At 42.4% G+C, this 25,752-nt stretch overlaps 1 protein-coding gene across 13 annotated transcripts in view; it reads left to right on the top strand.

Moving 5' to 3' along the window:
- Positions 1-25,752, top strand: part of LOC134527573 (protein HGH1 homolog) — a 118,775-nt gene that overhangs the window by 30,976 nt on the left and 62,047 nt on the right. For 10 of the 13 annotated variants that reach the window (XM_063360367.1, XM_063360373.1, XM_063360368.1 and 7 more), the window contains one exon: positions 7,223-7,326. In XM_063360367.1, coding sequence (XP_063216437.1) covers positions 7,223-7,326 — 104 coding nt within the window. Of the gene's footprint in view, positions 1-5,371; positions 6,480-7,222; positions 7,327-25,752 lie in introns of those variants that run through there. The other 3 variants (XM_063360371.1, XR_010074222.1, XR_010074221.1) reach the window with 3 other exon arrangements.

The following is a 25,752-nucleotide window of genomic DNA, read 5'->3' as shown; positions in this document are numbered from 1 at the left end:
GAAAATGGATAACAACAAGAATTTCCAAACAAATGATGGTATTTCTCCAAATATTTCTTTTCGTGATAAGTACACACACTAGCTAAACAATCTATTTTAACTCTTTTTCTGAGAAGGTAATGTTGTGATTCATTTAATTGTGATGCAGTCTTTAATTCTGACTTTTCATAGGACTGATTTTCACAGCATTCATTTGTAACAATTCCCACTGAGCACTTCATGGTTCTTGTAATATTGTTGCTATAGATTCATTTTAAAAGTACATATTTAGAAACCAGTAAGAAAACCTAGTTGACATTCAAGAAAGCTACTTCACTGCAGAACTTCACACAACTGCAAATAACAAACGAAAAAACATACATAGCTGCTTAGGATAAAAAAAAAAACAGAAACACATCTTCATTCTTTGAGAACACACACAAGACTGAACTGGTTGGCACTGTCTGTAGACATGTTACAACTTGCCAGGCGGATGATTAAACTAGCCTTGCTTGTTAGAACATGCACATCCATGTCTCCTTACACAGACGTGGGTATCTAAAGTGTACAAGTGAATATCAAACTGTGTAAAGAATGTTTTTGTGAGTTTCTTTACTAAACCTTTTTGTACATATAATGTATATGTAAGTGTAATTTAATTTTAATGACAAAGAAATTTAATAATATGAAAACATGAACAACTGTTGAATTATAAGTGCTTACGTGTATAGCAATTTAACACAATATGTTTCAAATAACTCTAATTTTTAAACCAGTTTGAACCACAAAATGAAACATGCACTTTTTGATAATCACTAATAGATGTATTTTTTTGGCATGAACAGAAAATTTTTATCCGGTCCCCCTTTTAAGATATTTGACCTTGAAATTAGCAAAATTTGAAAATTTTGAAATTTTGATGCTAAAAAAAGCAGGGAGGGCTTAAAACCTGCTGCTGGAAAGTACTCTAGCCGTAGTTATTACACAGAACATTTGTTCTTTTGGTTCCAACCCCAAGTCACCTTTAAAGGTCATGAAAATTGCTAAAAATGTTCCATAATTTGGCATACTTCAAGGTCATTTTTCTTATGTTTTCCAAATGTATTTATTATATTTTTATACATTTTATGTATAATGTTCTCTTATTATCAGTAAAGACAAGAAACTTCTATCTATTAGTCAAGGCCAACAATAAACTTTAAACAAAACCTCTATGAGGCCTTATTTTTGCACGCAGTAGAGAAGATAATCGAGCCCTGATTCAAAATGTTGGCAGATAAAAATTAAATAAAAATAGTTTTGATCTATTTACTCATAAGACTTTCTTGGGTAAAAAATTTGAATTTTTTTAAAATGGTCGAGCAACTTTAATTATAAAATTTGATGATTTCACATGGAATGGCTCTCACAAATTGGTAACAGAGTTCCCCAACCTTTAACATATGTTGTAACTGTTCGTTACATACAGGAATAAAAAGATGTGCCAATTTTAGTTTTTGGTTTTATTTTTTTCGAATTAGAATGCTGCACTGACAAATCCAAACACTTTCAATGTTTTGTTCACTCGTTCCATTCGTACATTTGCCTGTCGAGAAATGCTTGCAGTCCGGGCGATGAGAATTAACGAAAAAAAAACACACGTAGTTTAAGTCCTTCAGTAATATTTTACTGTAAGTACACGAAATTGGTGCGACCTCGAAACGGGCCGCACCCAGCGAAACCGAATTTCACCCCGAGCCAACCGCCGACGAAGGTGATCACAATTTCTAATTAATGTCCGAATGAACTATTAAAAAAATTATGTTAACTTAATACTCGGCATGGCTCTGACCACCAACGTTAAATTATCTATCCAGCAAATTACTTCATTTTTGGCGAGAAGCCACCGAACGCGACCTACTGGTGCAGTAATCGGCAGACGACTGGTGAAGTCCTGCCACCGTCTCCTCCACGCAGGGAGGAGAAGTCACATGACCTCACAGACCAATCACACGCACGCTTCATTCACTCTACAAATCACAAGCCAATAGGAAAACAACACACATTGAAAACAGTGTTCTCTCCATAGAGCCAGGGACTTCACATTTTCCTTCTCTCTCCCACACTGTGAGACAGCAGTTATCACACATTTCCCACGACCCGTGGTGAATCCCAGCTTTTATCTCTGTTGGCGGGGAAGCACTGTTTATTTCTCACTCACACTTACAAGCCTCTCATGCCTCTCATGCCTCTCTTACTAACCATCACACCAGACACAGTCCCGTGTTCTAGAATCATTCAACACGTTAATGAACATCACAAACAGCAATCATAATACAAATTACTTTACAAAATTCAACTACTTATTTATAAAAAACCTGAAAAAGTAGGCCAAAACAGGCAAAAATCCAGTACAGCGGCTCATTTGTGAATAATTACATAAAAAATAGTAATGATTGAAAAAGTCTCTTAAAATACAAGGTACATTCTTAAAACACACAGAAAGTGAAAAATAACATATACACCACTCAAAAAACATTGATTTATTAATACTTACAATACAAAAAGAAGTTTATAAGAAAAACATTGAGATAGGAGGGCGAGGTCTGCTACGTTACAATGTCTCAAGGCAGTCTACCATTGTATTCCAACGCACTTCACTTGGCAGGATTGATTTTGGAATCATATCGTCTGTAACATGCATTAGCAAAGTGGTTGTTTCTGAAATATTTTATTATGTGTATCACATGTTCTGTCACATTTGAAATATTCAAGTCATTTGCTAACAAGTTTAATATGTGAGCTGAACATCCATAAGTGATGATATTCAAATCTTCGTTATTTTCCAAAAGTTGGCGTATTTTCGACACATTGGCAGCATTGTCAGTAACAACAGAGAGAACCTTGCACCTAAAGTCGTTCTCACACATTTTTATACTGTCAACAGCCACTTCTGCCAGATAATTTGCAGTATGAGCATGACCAGATGTGTCAACTGTGTTCACTAAATATACATTACCCGATTTGGTCGTTACTGTAGCACATATTATTGGTTCATTATGAACATTTGACCAGCCATCAAACCCAAGACACACACTTTCATTTTCCAGAATAAGGGAACAATTTTTCTTTTCTTCATAAATAGCATCTAGTAATGGACTACTAATTTATTTTCTGTTTGGAGGGGTATAGCCTGGGCGAAGCTGTTGCACAAGTTCCACAAACTGAGTATGTTCGACACTACGAAAGGGTGTATTTGTTGCAACTATAAAGTGAGCTACTTGCTGGTCCAAAGACTTTCTGCACTGCTGTTGATCAAACAATGTAGGAATCCATTGATAAACTCATGATGAAAAAAATATTTTTAAAGAGGGCTGTGTGATTATACAATTAAAAGCACAGAAAACAAATGTTCCACTCCTTAATGTCCTGAGTTGTGATTTTGAAGCAACTTTCGTGTAATGTTGATATTCATCAATGAGTTACTGAACTAAAGCTTATCCGCCAGGCAAAATTAAAACTATTGGTGCAAAAAATGGTTCCTTTGTAAGTTTCAAGTGATGTGGAGCATCTAAAAGCACAAGTACATTCCTTGGTTAACATTGGGAATTCTGAAAGTAGTGTGTATCTAAATGTCACGTGTAGGTCGCCTAATATATTCAGCGATGAGTCACACTGTTTTGTGGTTTTATCCTGTTTGGTTTAAATCACACATGAGTGCAATAAGAAAAGTGTATTATTATCATATCTACTTATCTAATTGTTCTCGTTAGCTTAACAATACCATGAATATTGTAGTACCTACAGTACTTGCAGATTGGGTGCTATGTAAATAATGTCAGTTAAAATAATTTCCTGCTCCACAGAGGAACGACTTAATATTTAAAATATTAAAAAAAATGAAACTAATCATTTTGTGATTATTGGAACTTAATGTCTAACACTAAACTCCATGGATATTGATTATTCTTTTATTGTACCACGTTGAAGGATGCTAATACAAAAAATGCATCTAAGTTCCTTATTTTTCTTGAAATGTTTCCAATAGCAGATGGTGGTTTGAAATGAGATCATTTATTTGCAAATTATGGTGGTTAAAGTTCAATTTGTCCATGCAAACAACAGTCATAAAAATAATTGTGATTTATGCTATTACAAAGATGTTCCTCAGGAAAATACAAACTTTTCAGTGGATACCTAAAATTTTAAAAGGTCTGTGGTGTGGCACATCTATCTACATAAACAGCACATTTTTATGTTGATAAGCTAGTTATTTTTAAAGCTGCAATGTCTGGCGTCACATTATCTTTTACTGTAACTGCTGCTATAGTTGGGTCGGGTATAATTCTGAAATACACTCAGTCTTAGATCTACCAATTGTCACTCAGGTTAGTTGACATTTTCACTGGTTGTATGCTGAGCCACTAGCCACTAGATTTTGTAATCATTCCCTCTGGTTTACACTTTCAGTAGCTTTGTCACAATTGGTTTTGTTCTTGGAAAAGATTTGAACTATAAATATTTCTTAGTTAGCTTTTATTGTCTGTGAAGCTTTAAAATTCAAATTTTTGTTTTTGTAGATGTTTTGTTGGCATATTGATGTGGATCTGTGCTTGAAAATACAGATTATTTGTAAAGATAAAAAACTAATTGGTATAAAGTCATTTGCTCATCTTAGTTTTAAAAAAAACTGGCCTAAGTATCATATGAGCAAAGTAGTTAATCTTTTTTAATAAATAAAAATTAAAGTTATGCACATCTCTTTAGCATAATATTTGTTATTTATTGTTCTACATGTCTCAATGACATACATACAAAATATTTCTTTACAATAATTTTAATTCTAAATGTTAGCGTTATAGTTGAGACTTGTGTAGACTGACTTTTCCCCACCATAAAAATATTTAAAGCTATTTTCTAGAATGCTAGTACATATATATTTATATACAAGTTTGCTCGTTCAATTGTAAAGGTACACCAAATTAATCATACATCCTCAAAAGTATTAACACCAAAAACTAAAAATGGATTGTGTCAATAGGTACAGTCAGTACACAGTAAATACAATCTTAGTGTTAATTCTTCTAATGAAAACAGGACATATAAAAAAAAATGTATATATTAAAATGCACTCTTAAAATTTTTAAATGCATAAAATTATAATAAGGTTCCCTTTAATATTCTAATGATTATGTGTGTATGTGTGACTTTTTGAAATACGGTTTAAAGACGGATACCACATCAGTGTTAGGAAGTTTTGCAATAACATAAGGTTTTATGATGTGCTGTGTGTAGTATGTGTGTGGGCCAGTTAATGCTAATATAATACTGAAAAATTTCAATGAATCGCTTATGTTGTCTAGATTTTCCTCCACAACTTTCTCAGTTCTCTTTTATTTTATGTCCATTTCAGCTCATTGTAACTACTATACTAGACGCAACATAACTCCAAGCCTGGGTGACGGTTAGAAAATCGTTGTGTGTATGTGAGTCCCGACACTGGAGAAGGCAGACGTGGCGCGGCAGTGAGAGATAATGCGTAACTTGATAACAGGGGCTACACGCTACTGCACAGAGTGAAAACTTAGTCCTTCGGTGAAATCCGACGAATACGTTGGTACTTACTAAACGTTTTCGTTTACAGTTTGGATCTGAGGTTTGTATGCATGTAGTGTATCACTTTTGTTCAGAGCCAGTGTTACATATGTAGTGCAGTACTTCAGTAAAGTACAACTTTATACATAAAATGCCTCCAGTGTTCAAAAGTTAAGAGTAAAAAACTGCACTCGCAGGCGCGGAAAATCGTCTATAACGTTCTGCAGTTTATGGAAAATGAAGCGCGATTGCAGGAACCCTCTATTTCACTAGAGAAAGCACAGCTGAGAACAGCTAATGCGACGGGTGTGTCTCGCACGACTGTACAAACAATATGAAAAATGGCTCACCGAACAATTAATACAAAATCTTCCTCCAAACAGTGTTGTTGTGATAGATAATGCTCCCTATCACAATGTAAAAATAAATAAAACGCCTACCTCCAGCTCGACAAAATTGGAAATGCAGCAGTGGTTAAGTAAGGAGAATATTTCCTTTACTAGCGACATGCACAAACCTTCGCAAGTGCAGTACTCGGCAGACAGACTATTGGTAAATAGTGGCCACACATTACTTCGTCTGTCCCCTTATCATCCGGATTTGAATCCGATAGAAAGCATATGGGCTAAAGTTAAAGGAGAAGTCGCTTCAAGAAATATTACTTGCAATTTGGCAAATGTAAAAAAACTTTGCGAGGAAATATTTAACCGAATGGGTCCAGAAGATTGGATACCGATTTGCAATCACGTCAAGACACTCGACAACGAATACTGGGATAAGGATGTGCGTTTTGACATTGAAATTGATAAAGCGATGGTTCAGTTAGGTGATGCAAACAGTGACAGCAGTGACGTTTACTTATCAGACTCTTCGGATGGAACAGTCAGTGGCGTTGAAGAACTGAGGTAGTGCTTGGAACGTCAGTGGTAAGTGGTCAATGTTTTCTGCTTTTCTCTACCTGCTGTGCAAGGTCGCCGTATCTGCTTATACCCCCTCCTCATCCACCCGACCCCCCACACGTGTTGACGTCAACACTCCTCATGTGTGACGTAGCTCAAGCTCGGAGTTATATTGCGCCTAGTGTACATCCTATCATATATAATTGGTACCTTTTTCCTTTCCCTTAGATAAGGTACGAAGTCCACCTGGGGCCACGATTGTTAAGTAGTCTGATAACTCTCCTCCTACCAAGGTGATCCGTTTTAGATTCCTGGCAGGGTCGCATCCAGATTTTTCGCAAGTGAGAAACGTGGTGGACGTTTTATTGCACTGATGAGATATTCCCATTTCCCGCTCCCTTGCATTCCGAAAATGCTTTCTTTTCATCTCCTTAATCCTCAAAGTCTTTTTATGACCTTTATGTTGATGAGATGTTGTTGAAACTTAATTCATTTTTATGTAATGAGTTGAACTCAGAATGCTATAAAGGTTATGCAGAGGCTTAAGGCAAAGGGACAACCAAGATTTTGGCTGAGGTTTGAATATTTTGGGTACTGACTGTGCTCGTAGGTTTTGAGTTGTGTGAGTTAAAATAATCAAAATCATAACCCTTACTACATCACTGCCTCTTCTCTTCAAAAATCACAGTGTATTTTTTCTTCTCTCTACTAATATTAAGTATAATTTCCATTCTTTACAGTTAACTGAATTTCATATATTTGTTTTCCAGGATGATGGATGTTGATGAATCAAAGTTATACTCACAGTTGCCTGCTTTGTTGAAGAATTGTCTTACACTGCCTCAGCTGGCTGATTTGGTGATGTTAATTCTTGGTATGTAATAAATAACAGTGAATTTTCTTATTGATACTTTCAAGGGGATCACTGGTAAAAAAGTTTTTTATTTCTTTGTTTTTCTGCTATTTTCTGGTTAATAACTCAATTTAAATAGTAGTAATAATATTTATAAGGCACTGTAAACATCATTGAAGTAATTGGAACTCAAACAGACGTAAAATATGTATTATTTTATATATAAAAAAAGTCTTTTTGCATTTTAATAGATAATCAAAGATATGACTATAAATATGTGAGATGGGGTTTTTCAAGTAGAGTGGAGTTCTAGTTTATTCCAAAGCTGAAACTCTTTTGTGTTATTTTTTCATGTACATATTTATTCGTTTTTAGTAAACAAACAACTTTTAGTATTTTATTTTTACTGTTATATTACTGTAATGGAACAAAATAATTTGTAAACATTCATTAAATTAAAGATAGGCAATGAAACTGCTGTCATTGTATTTGCAGGTTTTACAGAAGACGAAATAATTTGAATGTTTATTACAATGTAAATGTAAGATTTTATACAAAATTAATTTTATGAACTTGAGGGTTCTCAAAGCCTCTCATTGCAAGAAAATTGGTTGTGCCATTTGTTGTAGCATGGGATTCTCTCGCTTTGAAGTTATTGTATTTCCTTGCTTGCTACTTGTGTAGCAGGAATTTTCAAGTACTTATTTGCCACTGGTACAAGCAAATAAAATTTAGATATATTGTGGCACTACTATTCTAATAGATTTTCCAAATGGGGAACAGTGCTTTCCCTGAAAAATCTCCTGATTTGGTGTCTTGTTGTTCTGCATCTCAAAAAAATAAATTCACAATTAATTATTTCTGCATAGAAATAATAATATTAAAAACAGTTATAAAACAAATAGAATAAAACAACACTCACCAGGTGTTTTCAACTGCTATTTTTTCACTTAAAATATAGATCAGATATTGCTACTGTCCCTGCTGTTCTTAGCTACATTTGATTTATTTTCATGGGTAATACTGTGTAAGCTTCATATCAAATCTTTTAATTTCTAAGGCTAATTTACTTATTTCCCGCACTCCTAAGTCTTCACTTCTTTCCCGCACGCCTAAGTCGTTTTCATATTTATCAGTAAATCAATTAAATTTGTTCGTTTGTTTTTTCAAGAAAAAACAAAGGAAAAGTACACAAGTGTGCACAACATGTTAGGCACCTACCCATTTGCCCAGAAGTTTCCACTTACACTTGCCCAACCTGCAAAGATAAGAATTCTGTGTGGTTAAAAAACTTCACTTATAACTATACATAATTGTTTTATTTTATTGAAACTTTTGTTTACAGATTTATTTCAATACTTAGGGCCGTATGCACAGAATCCACTAGAAATCTAGTGGCCACTACCACTTCCTGTAGTGGAGGTTACCATTACCACTATATTCCGTATGTTTTAAATATTCTAGTGTCAGCCTGGCCGGGATTAATTGCATCTAGTGCGAGAGGCCACTAGATAACGAAGTTTGCCGAGTTTAACCGAATGCAATGACGTCAAAGAAACGTCATCAATTTCGACCAATAGGAATAATCTAAAACTATGACGTCGCTCATTCCCGGTACGGAAGCATTGGTTGTTTGTTTTTGATTTCATATTGTTTCAATAACCTAGCTTTATTATTACGATGGAAATGGAAACAGTTTGTGCTGGTAAGAGGCTTGGTGATCAGTTTTCCGCTGGTGAGAAAACAATCTTGTTCTCTCTAGTGGAGGAATTTTCAAGTATTTTGGAGAATAAGAAAACTGATTATTCAACAATTGCCTCAAAGAAGAAGGCGTGGGAAGACATCGCTAAGCATTTCAATTCGTTCGGCGAAGTTTCGAAGGTATGTTAAAAAAAAATTGTTTATCACATGTGTATATTGAAAAATTTTACTTCCTCTTCATTGAAAATTATTTAAATTAAATTTTTATTATATAGCTAACCTAACCAACCAAACCTAAATTTTTTTTTTTTTTTTTTTGTTAAAACATGTTTAATTTGTTACTAAAGGTAGTATCATTTGAAGTGGACTTGAATTTATTCTTTTACATATTAACTGAAGTCTTTATTGCTCAGGTTTGAATTGTGAAAGTTAATTTCATAGGGTTATCAAAGCACTGCTTTTTATGTGTTGTTTATCTCAGTTAATATTTTTTTCTTAAGTAATTATAAGAGACAGGTAGAAGTTTGTGGCACTTTAAACTCAGAAAAGTGTGGCTTTTAGAGAAGTAGTAGTTTTAAGATTGTTTTTAAAGGGTGGGTAAGCATTAGAACATTTAAATCCACCAATTTCAGTTAATATTTTTCCCCAGAAAAGCACTAACATTAAAATAAAATTTATGAGCTGATGCAAGTATGTACACAAAGCTTGCTATGATCTAGGCAGTTAACAATGTACAACACATGTGAGCATTAAAATTATGCATGGATAATTTTAAACTTTTAATTATAAACTCCCAACATGGTTTAAAAATAATTTGTGTTTTTAGTGCATCTGTATCTACTATTAACTAAAGATGGTTACTCTTGATTCTTTTTCTTCTGAAGGGATTTACTGTATTATGTTTTGTTTAAGCGAGCTGGTCCTCAGCTTAAGAAATGCTGGGAGAATGAGAAAGCCAAAATAAAACGAATTTTGGCCACAAACACCAGGCAGCGCATGTCAACTGGGGGAGGTCCGTTTGTTCAGGAAACCCAAATGGACCCAGAATTGGAGGTGGCACTGTCTGGTGTTCAACATTTCCTTAGCAACACTGGTGACTCTGACATGATCTTCACAGAGAATACATGTAAAATGTCAGAAACAGTGGCAGAGTCATGTCACACTGTTGATCATGACTATTTTTCAAGCAGCATGCCTGCATCAGATGTGGGCACATGTGAAGTAGTCACAGAAAGGCCTGCAGCACCCTGTTCGTCACCATCAACATCAAATGCAAGGCCAACATTAACAGCTGTGCCAACATATGCAAGAAGCAAGCCTGTCCCATCAGCAGTTCCTTCCTCTGGTCGTGATGGCGCAATTGACCGCGAGCTTCAACGCCATCTTGCCAGAGTAGATGCTGCAGAAAAGTGTGATATGAAGCTGCAAAATCTTCAGGAGCTTCACCTCAGGCTGCAAGTGAGGGCAGCAAGAAAAGCAATTGCTCATGAAGATGAACTTCATGAGTTAAAGTTAATAGAACATTGTAGAGCTGCAGCCAGGGAAGAAGAGCTTCACATGCAGATAATGAAAAACAGAGAGGAAGAATATCTGCTGAGAATGAAGAAACTGAATACTGAAAATAATATTTTTCTTTAAATATCTTTAAAATTTAATATCATTTTCAGTATTCCTGGCATGGTTTAATAGTCCTCTTGGGGAAACTCTCCGTGTAAATAAGAGTTAACGTATTGGGCACTGTACCTCTTGAGACCCATCTCAAAGGTAATGTGGAAACCAGAAATTGAAAGAATGGGCATAGTCGCTGACAACTAAGTAGACAAGAAATCAAGTGGTACAATTAGAAGATACATAAATAGTAGAAAAATACTGAGCAAAAACATTTGAAAAAATAATTGGATTATAAATATAACACCATTAACATTTAGAGAATGTTGTTCATAGTAGTCATCTTTCATTATTTTTACACATTACTGTAGCAAAACCTATTTTAATAAACGTCTCAACATACTTTTCTAGAAGCAGCATTGTGTTGAAAAAATAAATTCAATATTATCATTGTAGCTGTTACTCTACAAATTGTATTCCCTTCTTTAAACTCTGTATACGGAGGGAAAAAAAAATATTTATTAAAATTTGTAGGTAATTAGCATGTAACACACATATTTACAAAAGTGATGTAAGGCATTTCATTCACAGTTGCATGCTTAGTTGTGATGAAGGATGAGCCATATTTCATGAAGGAATGAAGGGGTACGCCAACATGAGTGCATCATATTGCCTTCACATAGCCTTTTTCACAGATATCCCCCACACTATCTTTGATCCACTGTTTGCAGTAGGTAGTAAGTAAATATTGACCATACATTTGATTACCCTTGAACTTTATACAAGAATTGTCCAAGCATCAGTCATCATAATTGAGATTCTAGTATGAAACTAAGTAATTATAACACAGATAACCATTTTATAATAATATCAACAAGCACAATATAGCATGTACATATACACTTAACATTTTAACTTATCTATCATACAGACATGAGAGTTTTTATGTTACATTTTTTCCAGATAACACACATTATTTATTTCCTATGGACCTTGGTTTTTTTAATGCCCTGCCACCAACTAACTGTACTTAAACGTATAATTTCAATCACATCACTGGTTAGTAAATATTATTATAAATGTGTATGTTTGAAATTGAAAACAAAATAAAAATCTATTTTAACTTCTGTTGAAATATTTTAGGGCTATCAAAAATAAACATTAAGGCTACTTACCATTTTCCCCCATGATCCATTGGAACGGTTCTCTGTGCAATGGTTTCCACATCACCTTTGAGACGGGTCTGAAGAGGTACAGTGCCCAATGTGTTAACTTTTTTATTTACATGGAGAGTTTCCCCAAGAGGCCTATTAAACCATGGAAGGCTCATCTGAAATAAATACAGTAGAACCCCTATGATACACTTTTCTACGGAGAACACAAAAAAGGTGTATGATGCGGGAAAGTGTATGGTGGGGGAAATGGTAAAATTGGAATTTTTTAACAATTTGAACTATGTAATTATATTAAATAACAATTTATATATCTAATTGTACATGTTGGTGGTGAAATATTTGGATATGAAGCAGTTTAACATCATAAATAAGTACTCAGTGATAGTAAAGCCAAATAATGTTAAAAAAAAAAAAAAAAAAGTTATACTCACTCATTTCAGGAAACAAACTTCTGACTTATATACTTCTCAGAAAAAAATTACACTAAATATATATCAACTACTGAGGAAAATATGCTCAAAATCTCAAGAAATTGCAATAGGCCTGAACAAAGAGTCACTTTTTAGAAAAAAAATCTGAAATTTTTGTTTGTTTTCTATTAGAATTGGCAAGTTCTTCAACATGTTGTTCAACTTTGTACAAGTTTGTGAACACATGTTCACTTCCACTCACACTGTGTAAATAACGAGAAAGTGTGTCAAGTGCATCCACTGCCTCTCTGTAGGTTGGTGCTGGTCTTGCATCATCTTCCTCCTCTTCTTCTTCATCTGCAACATCATTTTGGGGAAAATGCTCGTCAATAATGTCATCAGCAGACAGTATTTCTGATGTCACAACCCCATTATCAATATCCACGAACTCTTCAAAAGTAACATCAGTGCCTAACGTTTCCCACTGGACAGAACTGACTTCAGGATCTTCAACCATGACCACTTCCTCATTTGTGATGTTTTCTTGCAGAAATCCTGCTTTTCTGAAACAGTTTTGTATTGTTCCTTGGTCAACCTGAAGCCAAGCATATGCAATATAATGCATAGCAGTTAGTACACTGATCTTCATTGTGCTGGGATCTTGTGAAGAATTCAGCATGCTGAGTGCCTTTTGCACAAGCCTCCTCCTGTACTTGGCTTTGAAGCTGTGAATAATGCCCAAGTCTAGTGGTTGCAGTTCACTAGTGCAGTTTGGGGGGAACATGCAAACTGTGACATTTCTGAGTACAATGGTGTCAGTGTGAGCAGCACAGTTGTCAATAAAAAGAACAATCTTTCGATTCTGTAGACCCATTTTGGCATCTAATGCTTCTAACTGCAATTTAAACAAGTTCCTGGTCATCCATGCTTTTTTGTTTGCATAGTATTTTGTTGGCAAAGTCTTTACACCTTTGAAACATCTGGGTTTCAAAGTTTTTCCAACAACAATAGGTGGCAACTTTTCACTGCCATCGCAATTAGTGAAAAGCAAAACTGTCAGTCGTTGCTTGCTGAGTTTGCCACCATGGAATTTTTCTCCTCGGATACTCAAAGTTTTACTAGGCAGTAAATTATAAAAAAGACCAGTTTCATCTGCATTAAAAATATTGCAGGCCTTATAGTCGCGCACAAGGGATGGCAACTTGTCCTTCCAGTGTTCGATTGTGTCTGGATCAACACTCCTACTTTCACCACACACTGTGTTGTACACAATATTGTGTCTCCTCTTAAAACGATCAATCCAGCCATTCGAAGCACTGAAATTATCTCGTATGCCGAGGCGGGATGCCATGTAGAGGGCTTGTTCACGTAGTAATTTGCCATCTACAGGAAGGTTCGCTGCACGTGTGTTGATGAACCACTCCTTTACCATGGTTTCAAGTTCTTCGAATGGAGATGCTTTTATTGCCTTGATTTTTTTCACCATTGGTCCCGTATTTTGAGCAACATTTTCAATAGCAGCTCTGCTTTTAGCAATGGTGTTTACCGTTGACACTGGTATTCCAAGCTTATTTGCAAACGATACACGTGTGCCGATGTGCGCATCCAACTGCTTTAAAATATCCAACTTCTCTTCTATTGTGAGCGATTTTCTTTTTCTCTTTGAAGGTTCCATTCGCGAACAGATATTTTGAGATAGAAATAAAAATATCCAAAAGTACAGTATTTAGCCACGCATTGATAAATATGTATAAGAATAAACGAGACCACGAGACTTAGGCGGAATCGGAAAACAAACAAAACAAAAGGAAGTCGCACTTGTGTAACAAGGATAACATTGTATACACAAATCCAAGACAGTCCACCCGTGGTTCGTTTATGGTTGCTTAAAATTGTAGGGCAATATCTGATGTCATAGATGAAGTTTGCTAGTCATAGACGTTCACGTCTCGGTGCAAAGTCTTCGAGTATATAACAATCTATGGCCCGTAGTTTGTTTTGGTTCTTACAATCTAAGTTGTAAACAACAGTCGTAAATACGTTTTCCGTTTAAAATTACAATAAAATGTTGATTTTATCCTTCAAAACTGGCCTAAAACGTATATTTTTTCACCTGTTGCGCCTGCAAGAAAAATGTAAGATGCGGGAAATTATTTAAATGATTAGTGTATATTGCGGGAATATAAACCATTGGAAGTATAGTGTTCTAACGGGACCTAAGAAATATGGTGTATTGTACGGGAAATCGTATGAAACGGGAACGTATCATGGGGGTTCTACTGTAATTGAAATGTCACTAAATAAACCGTCTTCGGATTGCTGCTCCACGGTTGTTGTGAGGCGCTACATTTTCCACATGCACTGCTGGCAGATGGTTCACATCAACTACTGGCGGCAGAGGTTCTCCATGTCAAACTGCCACATTATGCAGCACAGCACAAGCGAGAATAACTGTGCTTGATGTCTGGAGCTTTGTTCGCAGCCAATGCCCAAGGCATGCAAACCTTCGCTTCCAAACACCAAACAATCGTTCCACTAGGTTTCTTGTCCTGTTGTGTGCAACGTTGTAGTGGATTTCTGCAGGAGTTACTGGCATGGTTACTTCCAGGCCATCTTGTAACAATGTTCAGGATTTCTAGATTTGGTCCACTAACAACCTGAAACAGTATGTCAGTTGAAGACATTAACACAAACTATGTAGAGAAGAAAACTGCCACAAGTAAAAAGCTATCAATGACTCAATATACATACACACACATACATATTACTTAACAGAAACATTAGAAAAAACATGAATTACCTGGACATTCAGTGACATGTACTGCTTGCGGTTCTGATACAACTCTGCAAACTGACCTCCTGGGCTGCTTATCTCCACGTGAGTGCAGTCAATGCAACCACCCACTTCAAAGAACTAAGTGTGTTTTCCCTGAGTTGTTGAATGCACATACTGTTGCAATTGTTCGGCCAGCTCTTGAGACACCACCTATAACAATTATCTTTTTATACTAAAACACTTACAGGAAAAACTAAATTACACCATGAAAAACAGAAAAATTTTATAACAGAACCCACTTAATTTTTTAAAATTTTATTTAAACAGGAAAACCTTGCAAGTTATTGAGAGAAAAAAAAAAACATTTATAGGTGGGAACATAGATAATGGTTCTGTATCACGTATTCATATTCACCCAACCTGATGGCACGATCCTTTAACTAACGATCCTGTGGCACATGATGCTTGCTGTTTTAAATTAGTATGACGAAGGATTCTGCTCAAAACAAAAAACCTGTGATATTATAATTAATTATGATCTGACATTTAATAAAAAGGAAAATGTATCTTATATTCAACTTAAATCATTGTTCACCGTTATATCACAAGTCTGGATTACGTTAAGGATTGTTCAGCAAACTAACATTAAAAAAAAAGCAAGCATTATGTTCCACAGGATCAAAATGAACACGATCATGCAATTGGGACCGAGGGATAAACATGGATAGGCAATACGGAACTTATACCCATATTACTGCTATTGAAAGTGCATCACAACTTTTACGTTAACTTGCCATGAAACTGATTGAATTAAAAACTTGCAAACAATTATTTTGTATTTGTTGTCAATAAACTTACGCACACCAAATCACAAGCTCTGTATATAGTTTTTAGCTTTTTCGTCATGCCATACTTCAAAGTTGTAAGTAAATGTAAAATAAGAGCACCTTTTTGTATTTAACATATTAAAGTTAATAAATTACTTATGTCAGCATTTTGAAACTAAAATACATTGATAAAAAACAAATTGTTAAACCTTCCTCATCCCAAACCTCTTACTAATGTTTCAAACAAATGTGTTCCATTTTTTTTTCGTAGGTGATGACTAGGGGTGTGAAATTATGGTTTAATAATTTAGCCACTTTCGTTTCCAAAGTCAACAATTTTGGTATTTTGTGTTTTAATAGGAATTTGCAGCAGAAAATAAGGATAAAAATATACGTATTGTCGCGTTCCAGAATACAGATTTCTGTCTTTCATGGCGCAAGCTGTGGGTTGGTCGCTGCGCTCGTGCGAGAGCGGCCTCGTTTCGTAGGCAACCGGCCGGTGGCGTGCCGTTTGCCCTCGCTGCACATTCCTCATGAGTCGCGCGGGCCACTGACCTCGCAAAGCGGCGGTCTGCTGGCGTAACTAGGTCGCAGTGCGGTGCTCGTTCAGCGGGCTCGGGCCCTAATTGCGAAATTTGGGGGTGGCGGGCCGGGATTCTCTGGAAACGTCGGCGGGGCCGAGAGGGTTTTCAAGCGGCCGCTGGAGGTAGCTCGGTGCTCACTCTGGGGGAGGCTATGCCTCTCGCCAGTGGCAACGAGTTGGTTAGGGTTTAAGGATGTTAGGTTCTTTGAGGCGGAGGCTATGCCCCGGAACAGCAATACATTCATGTAAAGTTGGTTGGGGTTGCGGAAGTAATGTTTGAGTTATTTTTGAAGAGGTCGGACCTAAGCGGATATTGCTGACCTCATGCTGGACGTATAGTTTTACGTTTTGACCTTAGATAATTTAAAATAATATTTAAGTTAACTTTAGAGAACGTCGTAGAAGATTTTGATACTCTCTAGCTGCTCGTTGATCAAAGCGTTTGTAAATCATGATCCCCTTTTAGTTGATTCAAGTTAAAGTACTTAATTGTAAAGCAACTAATAAGACGGATTTTCAGATTGCCCTAGATTTTATTTATTAAGTTTAAATGTAAAAGTTAATACTACATGATTTTCTCTCATCGACTAGCAACATTTTGTATGAGGTTCAGGTCTCGTGTAATAAACGTACTTTCTTTAGAATTAAGTTTTAACTCATTTTAAGTAATTCCTTCTCTCTCCAGACCTCCTGTACAGGGGGCAGAGCCTATTATTTTAAGATCCCGGGTTGTGAACAGTTTTGATTACAAAGTACCTTTTGTAGCCAAGCAAGTGTACGTTTTAGCCCCCCCCCCCTAAAGTAATAGATTTGTTATTTTTTTGATTAATCATCAACACCAACGTTTCATTTGGTTTAGGCACCCGGTATGTCCAACGCTACAGTATTTTTCATTTGTAACCCTGTACACTGTCATGCTATCGGAAACACTTTAAACTGTTTTAAATGGACTTTTAACTCTATGACTAGTCAATAAATTTACATAGTTTCACCACTATCCGCATTTAATCTCTGTTAAAGTTAATGATAGTAAGAGTCTCTGCATTTGCTGGCAAAAGCTTGCAGCGTCGATCACTCACAACTAGAGAATACTGTGAAAATGACCTCTCACTGTCGACATTGTTGGTAGGCAACCACAAAGCTTTCAAACATTCCGAAGAAAATATTTTGTAGTCAGTCTTCAAGGAACATAAGAGTGCCACTATGTCTACATCTGAGCAGTCTGATTTTCCAAGTTCTTCAATGACGGTCTTCCTCAAAATATGAAAACCTTCCAAAAACGTATGCAACTCCACATGTTTGATGAATGGAATGTTACTCATTTCATGCTGATGTTGTTTGTTTTCTGGAACTGGTTTGACAATGTTCCTGGGGTTCAACAAATTACCAATACTGGAAAATAATTTTCCAGCAGGATCACTTTTCTTCAAATCCTGCAGTGCTGCTGATTTCAGTGTAGTGAGTTCCTCAGCTTGCTTTAGTCTAGATAGTTGCTCAAATAAACGGACAATAGTGGGACAAAACTGGTCAATCTGACCTACACTTAACAACTGCAGTTTTATTTCTAAGTCATTTAGTTTGCAGTATAGGATGTGTGAAGTTGTATATGTAGAGCCTTCAAGAAATGTTATCAGCTCTGCAATTGGTTTTCCATTAACTGAAACAAATTCACTTTCAATTTTAATTTGTGTCAGTTCAGCAGTACTCCTTCTAGTGAGCCAGTGTATGCCAGAATTTTCTAGATCACAGTAACTATCAAAGTCCTTAAAAAACTCCAGAATATCATCAATATGGGTGCTAATGTACATCACAGACCAATACCAAGAATTCCATCTTGTGAGCACAGGTTCAGGAAAAACTGTCACTTTACTGCTATTCATTTCATACTTCTCCGATGAAAAAGAAAAGTAGTGGTTTTTTCTTTTCCTCATGTTCAAAAATGCTTTTTTTACGCTTGATGTTGCCTTGTTCAGAAGCTGTAGTGTGACCTGTAAAGTGTTGCCAACTAGATGCATCTTATGGGCCCAGCACTGAAGATGAACAGCATGCTCTAGCAAGCCAGAAAGATTACTAAAGCACTTTGTCATATATGGTGCTGAGTCACTAACGACTGCCTCTTAATTGAACTAAAGTCAACTTTATATTTATTTAGTGTATCCAAAATCGCTTTAGAACAAGTGGCATGATTTGCAGAGTCAAGAATAATTGAAGCAACAAGTTGACGCCACTCCCGCTGCCTGGTTTTAGCTTTTAAATTAATTATTAATAATGTGAAATATCTCAGGGGTTTTACGGGGGTTCGGCCTCGTAGCTGCAGGCAGGAGCGCGTCTCGGAGCTTGAAAATTACGTTCAAAAATTACCTGGGCTGTTTAGGCCACCCAGGACGCCTTGTAAATGATTAATAAACAGATTACCAAAGCACTGCACTTTATTCAACGTTGATACACTGAATGGTCCTGTTACTGGCCGCGTCCGTTGTTGAACCGCTGTGACACACGTATTAACGCGGGCGAACAATACGCGCGACCAGGGTAGATTGCAAAGTGAAATCAACGGGTTGAAATGGTGGCTATGTGTCCCTGAGTAAGATTCAGTACACCGTCACGGAATTGTGGTTGCAACAAATTATGTAGAAAAGTAAACGAATAGCGGAAACCCTGTAATTAGGGTGGTTTGCAGCCTAGCCTGCTACGAAAAACTAAAGTCTCGAAAAGTTACGCGATCACGTCAGTGTGCGGCGTACACGTAAAGCCCCAATAAATGGCAAGATAGTCACTTAAAACACACGTTACAAATTGCACTAAAATATGAAAAAGTTACAATACGAAAGTTAGTCAGTATTTCACAAGATTCTCGACGGTAACAATTAATTGGCTACTGAAGCCGAAAACTGCGTGCCAATATTACGCTGTCCTTAAACTGTACATGGCCTTACGTATTAAGTTAAAGATCCCTGTAGGGAATAAATTATTAAGTTAAGTGTCGCACGAAGTATCGTGCGACTGAAGTGGGGTCGGCGCCGAGCTGATTGAAAGGTTTGTAGAAACGTACACTATTGCTGAAATGTTGAAGAGAAACTAGAAGTGCTGGCCCGACGTTCGCGGAGCGTCCGACCCCTGAGAGCCCCTGATGAAGACTGAGCGCGAGACCGCCCGGCGGCCTCGCGCCTAAACGCGTGGAACGCGGGAAAACCGACCCGACCAGTTTTGGACTTAGAAACAAATTACACAACATATGCTTATAAGACAATTAGACATAATTTCCCTTACATGAACCCTTCTTTTAAATTGTTATTAATTTGGTTGTTCTAATTAACAAAATAATCAAGTGTTTAATTAGGCGCATTGCCACACCCGGCCGGGCGCTGTCGTCGTCGCGGTGTTCGTTGCGGTGCACTTTCTTACACTTTGTGAAGGTCATGCTCGGGCGTGTTCGACGCACTTCGGAGCCCGTGTTGTTGTGGCATAATGACCTTTGCGGACCAGAGGGAGCACCGGCGGTTGGCGTCAAATGCCCCCCCTCAATGAGGCCGTTATGCTCAACAACACTGCTCCTCACACGCATGGAAGAGGTACACTGATCGATGCACCGCGGGGTAGGCAAGGTGGGGACCTGGGTGTGGCATACCTAGCGAAACCGTTTATAACAGAATCAGGGGATGATCTGGCGTGGCCCGTCTGAGGGGTGTGAATCGTGGGCCCTGAGGGCTTTCATTTGTTAGTGATTGCGAGCCTAATAGTGGGTCGAAAATTGCGAGTGGGTCCTCCCTCGCTGGGGTGGGAGACCGCCCTATCATCCCTCGGGGCTCCGCCACCATGATCTGCCCCAGAAAGTAGTCTCCTAAGTGAGTGGGTACCCGTGGAACACGGCGAGATACTCTGGTAGGAATTAATATTGGTGTCGTCTGTTCCCGTCGCCCTCCCTGTTGTGCGCTAGTCACCTCCTGGACGCTTGTCATTACCTGTTTCCGTATGTTTCCGGTGACGTAGTCCTGTGAATGCACCGGGGGGCGGGGAATGGTATTTTCGCTAACACTAAAATCTAAAAGTGTCTGCTCCTCCCCTTCGCCACTGACCCTGTTGTTCTCAGCTGTGCGCTCTTTCTTAGAGCTTGTCGCGTCTCCAACTGTCGGTTGTGGTTGTGAGCAGCACGTGCGGGTCATCAAACGCCGCCGCCTCTGCGGATACCGCCTCTGTACCGTTTCCCCCTCATCCTCTGACGTAGGCTCCTCAATGGACATGGTAAACATGAACTCACTCAAACTGACGTCCAGCGGCCACCAGGGCTCATTGACTTTGTCCTCTGCCTTGTTTGCGTCCGGCCGCCGGACCCGGTGTGTCGCCCCCCTCCTGTCCAGAGGAGTTGGAGACACCCGGTCCGCCGCCAGAGGAAGGTCGTTGTGTGGGAGACTACTGGGAACTGGAGAGTCCATGATTTTTGGAGACTCAGCTGACGTCTCTGGCGTGGAACTCACAGTCCCTGACCCACGTGTCGGTGAAGGTGGTGTTGCTCGGCCGTTGTAATGACCGCGCGGGTTAGTCACGTCCGGTGCGGGCGGGCCCAGAGTCGGGCTCGGAGGTGTGTCCGGTGGCCTATCAGTCGGGGGTTCCGTACCTGTTGGGGCCGGGCCGTGTACCGCGAGACGCAAGTCATCCCGGTGCACCTTGGCTGGTCGCCCGCTGGGGGTGCGTACAGTGTATGTAGATGGCCCGGTTCGCCACAGAATTTGGCGGGGTTCCGACCATTTGGGGGCCAGCCCCGCGCAGAAATTATGCCTTCCCGACGACAAATGGTGCTGCCGCACATATACCCACTGACCGGGTTCAAGTTGCGGAGGAGGGCGGGTGGACTGCGGTGTCTTCTGGGCCAGGAACTGTGTTTGTTTTGCGCGTGCCTCCTCCCTCATGGCCGCGATCTCGTCCCCCCAGAGGTCCTCGGTAGCCGCTGCGGCCACCCGGCACTCTCCAGGGAGGGCTAGGTTTTGCCCCAGGAGTAGCTCGGCTGGAGAGTGACCCGTGACCACATTTGTGCGTCGGCGCAGGCAGTACAGCAATTTGGGTAGATGTATGTCCCACTTGGAGTGGTCCTACCCGAGGCGGAGGCGGAGCTGAACCTTGATCTCCTGGTTCCTCCGCTCCGTGGGATTCGCCTGAGGGTGGTATGTAGGAGTGGTATGGTGTAGAATCCCCCACTGGCGGCATCCAGCCCGCCAGCGCCCTCCGGTGAACTGACATCCGTTGTCGGTTAACAGTACCTTCGGGAATCCGAACCGTGGGTAAACTTCCGTTTCCAGGAGGGACAAGATGGTGCCCGACCTGACGTTGGAGACTGGAAAGGCTTCGACCCAGCGGGTGAAAAGATCGGTAATTACCACTAAAAATCTTTTCCCGTGTGACGTGCGGGGGTACGGTCCCATGATGTCCAGGGCTAATGTATGGAAGGGTTCCTGGGGCCTGCGGGGCTGCTGCTGCTCTACCCCGTCGGCCCGCCGCGACTTGCGCTGCTGACACAGCTGACACATCCGCACGTAGTCGCGGACGTCCCCGGCAACCCCGGACCAGTGGAATTCCCGGCTTAGCGTCTCTCGCGTCTGTTCTGCTCCCGGGTGGCCGGCCAAGTCGTGATCGTGATAGAAGTTTAGGATGGCTGAACGGGCAGCCGCGGGTACGTACGTTCTCCAGGCCTCCGTGCTCCCCGGTACCCGGGTCTGCAGCTTCCCGTCCACACATCTGTGGTACGGCTGCACCTGCTCCCCGCACTTGGCCACCCATTCCCTTACTGACTCGTCGTCGTGCTGTGCCTCCAGCACGACACGATGTAGGGCCGTGAGCGTGTCCGGGAGAGACGGGTCTGCTTCTATATTGGCCCCGGTGGCGTACAGAACCACGGGTTCGTCTGTCCCCGGAGTGTGCGCGGGGTGTCCTACGGGTGGTAACAGCTCCTCCCAGCTGCCCTCGTCGCGATACTCGGTGTTAGGGTCGGGGTGTTGTGACAGCTCATCGGCCAGTTGGTTCTCGCGCCCCGGGACGTGCTCGACGTGGAAGTCAAAACTCTGGAGTGTCAGGGCCCACCGCGTGAACTTTTACTTGCGGCCCTGTACCGAGTCGAGCCACTTGAGGCACTGGCTGTCAGTGCGCAGGGTAAACGGCCTCCCCTCCAGGTGGTGTCTGTAGCGCTCTACCGCCCACACGACCGCGAGACACTCCTGCTCGTTGACGTGATAGCGGCGCGCCGCTGGACTGAACTTGGCGCTCGCGTATTCCACTACGCGCCGTTCCCCCTCCGGACCCACCTGGTACAGCACCGCCCCCATCCCCTCCTGGCTGGCGTCCGTCTGCAGGAACACGTGTTCCTCGGGATGGAGGCGGGCGAGGGTGTGGCACTCCCGGAACAAGCGTTTCACGTCAGCCAGCGCGCGGTCCGCCTCATCCGTCCACCTGAACCTGTTCTTAGGGGAGAGAAGGGCTGTCATTGGTGCCGTGACAGTAGCGAAGTGGGGAATGAAGCCCCTCAACCAATTGAGGAGACCTATGAGTTGCTGTAGCTGTTTGCGGGTACGTGGTGCGGTCTTGGACTCGATTAGGTCAAGTTGCGCTGGCAGGGGTCGGCATCCGTCTGCGCTCACGATGTGACCTAGGTACTCAAGTTCCGTGGCGCCTACGTGGCATTTGTGCGGCGCGCAGGTCAGCCCATGTCTGGCCAGCCGCTCGAGGACCATGGCAAGATGCTGCGCATGCTCCTCCCACGTACGTGACCAGATGATCACGTCGTCCAGGTAGGCCGCTGCAAACTTGCCCACGAACCCATCCAGGACGCGGACCATCATGGTCTGGAATGTCGCGGGGGCGTCCATCAGCCCGAACGGCATGGCGCAGAACTGGAACCTGCGGCCATCGGGGGCAGTGAAGGCTGTCTTGGGTCTGTCCTCCGGGCACACTGGGACTTGCCAATACCTTGACTTCAGGTCTAATGAGGTGAAGACGCGGGCGTCCCCCAGCCCCGCCAGAGCGTCGGTTATGTTAATGAGAGGTGGAGGTGCTGGTATGGTGACGGAATTGATGGGCTTAAAGTTAACGCAAAACCTGAGTGAGCCATCTTTTTTCTTCGCCATCACCACTAGACAGTTGTAAGGCGACTCGCTTGGCTCAATCACCCCGTCCCGTAGCATCTCTGTTATCTGCACCTGTATGGCCTCACGTTCTTTGGGTCCGAAACTATAAGGTTTTACGAATTTAGGCTCGTGAGGACGGGTCGGGATCGTGTGCTGCGTTACCGTGGTGCGGCGTAGCATGTCCGCGGCCGCGAACACCTGAGGTTGCTGCGCTAGGACCTCATTGAACCGGCCCACGTGTTCCTTCGGTACCTCATTACGCAACTCCCCTATGGTAATGGCTGGTGCGGTCACGAGGGGCCTGTCCCCGCCGACGCTGTACACCGTCCTGCGACTCGTACGTCCCACGTGTACCTTACCGTCTCTTACGTCGATGGATGCGTCCTCCTGGACGAGCCACGGGAGGCCCAGGATGAGGTCGTCCCTCAACTCCCGCAGCACCAGGGCAGTGGTCTGACTAGTCATATCTCTGATGGTGATCGTTACCTGGGCGCGCCCAGACATGAGCGCGCGGGTCCCACGAGTGGCCAGGAGGACGTCCTCCTCCCCCGGCTCCAGCTCTGCCTCAGGTACCAGGTGGGCGGCGATGTAGGAATGGCTCGCCGCGGTGTCCACCAGTGTGTGGACAGGTCGCCCGTTGACCAGGACCGGCACACGGATCAGCGCCTCCGCGTTGCCCCCTGCACGCCCCAGCCGGTTTGGTGTTGCCGTCTGCGCTGCCTGAGTCGCCGGGTGCGCCGACAAGTCGGCGTGGCGCGGCGGCGACCCGGGGCGGGGCGGCGACACGTGGTGCGTGGCACCACCGCCTGACGTGACAGGTGGCGGTGGTGCGTAGTCGCGCCCCGCAGGTGGTGCCGGAGTCGCCGGGTGCGCCGACGAGTCGGCGTGGCGCGGCAGCGACCCGGGGCGGGGCGGCGACACGTGGTGCGTGGCACCACCGCCTGATATGGCGGTTGACGAGTCGGTGCGGGCGGGCCTGGTCTCTGGTGACGAGGCCGTGAGCTGGGGGCAGTAGCCCGCTGGTACGCTGCCCCCTACTTGGCATTTCCTGCCGGCGACGTTCCTGAGCGCTGAACCCGCTCCAGCGCGGCGCGGGTGGGGCAGACTTCGTGCCAATGATACACCACCCCTTGGCAGTACCAGCACCTAGGTGGCCGTGTGTGTTGCTCGCCTGTTCGTCAGGTCTGCTGGGCTGCCTGGTCGGGCCGGCGTGCGGCCGTCGGAGGAGTGCGGTCCCGTCTTTCGCCCGCCGGTGTAGCGTCTGAAGGCGCAGGGGCCCTGTAGGGCACTACCGCCAGTCGATCCTCCGGCGCCACATGCCGCGGCAATGCTTGTACGTCCCGCTCAATCTCCCTGGCCAGCTGTACAAAGTCCTCCAGGTCCCGACCAGTGGCCCCCCTCAGGTGAGGGCGCAGCTCCCGCCGCATCAGCTCGACCACTATCCCTAGCGCCTCACTTAGATAACCGCCCGTGGCTAGGCGGCGATGAAGTCGTACTTTGGCCCGAATGAACGCCTCCACGTCCTCGTCGTCGCCTTGTGGGGTGAAAAACAGGGAACGTCGACACTGCGCGCGTGCCCGCGCGTCGTCGAAACGGCTTTCCAGTCGGGACATGAAATCGTCCCAGGGCATCTCTCCTTCTCCGACCATGGTCCACCAGTCCCGTGCGGCTCCGCTCAGCTGTTCACTCACTCGCTCTGTCCATTCATTGAGCGGGACGCTGTAACGGGCCAAACGGTCTCGGCAGGTGCGGCCGAATGCTCCCGGGTTATCGTGTGCTTGCCCGGCGAATTCGGGAAGTCTTATTCCGGCGCCTGCGCGGGCTGGGCCGGGCATGACTGCTACTGGCGCCGGCGCGATCGCCCTGCTCTCGCACGCTTGGCACATGAATAGTCCGTCCCGAAACGCCAGAAACTCTCGCGCGACTGTACATGTCCGGTGACGCAGCGTGCCGCACTGGTAACACGTGGCTAGCTCGTCGTCCCGTCCGCGGCATTGCGCGGCCCCGCACTCGCCTACTCGCGATTCCAGTTTCTGTGGCTCCTGTTTCGCGGCTTGGTCACTCTCGTCCCCGGGACGTCTTGCGGTGCCCGTCTCCGCGGCGTGCTTTCCCGCCCGTAAGCACATTCCCACGGGTCGTCCCCGTTCATATCGGCTTGTGACCTGTTACGCGTTCGCGGCTGACTGTCCGGTCGACGGATCAGGACGCCGATGACAGGGCGCGAGCAGGTAGGGAGGACCGCCTCCCCTCACCCC

Source organism: Bacillus rossius, chromosome 1 (genome assembly GCF_032445375.1).
Source record: "Bacillus rossius redtenbacheri isolate Brsri chromosome 1, Brsri_v3, whole genome shotgun sequence".
In the NCBI taxonomy this organism is placed as follows: Eukaryota; Metazoa; Arthropoda; class Insecta; order Phasmatodea; family Bacillidae; genus Bacillus; species Bacillus rossius.
This window is presented reverse-complemented; position numbering and strand designations above follow the sequence as displayed.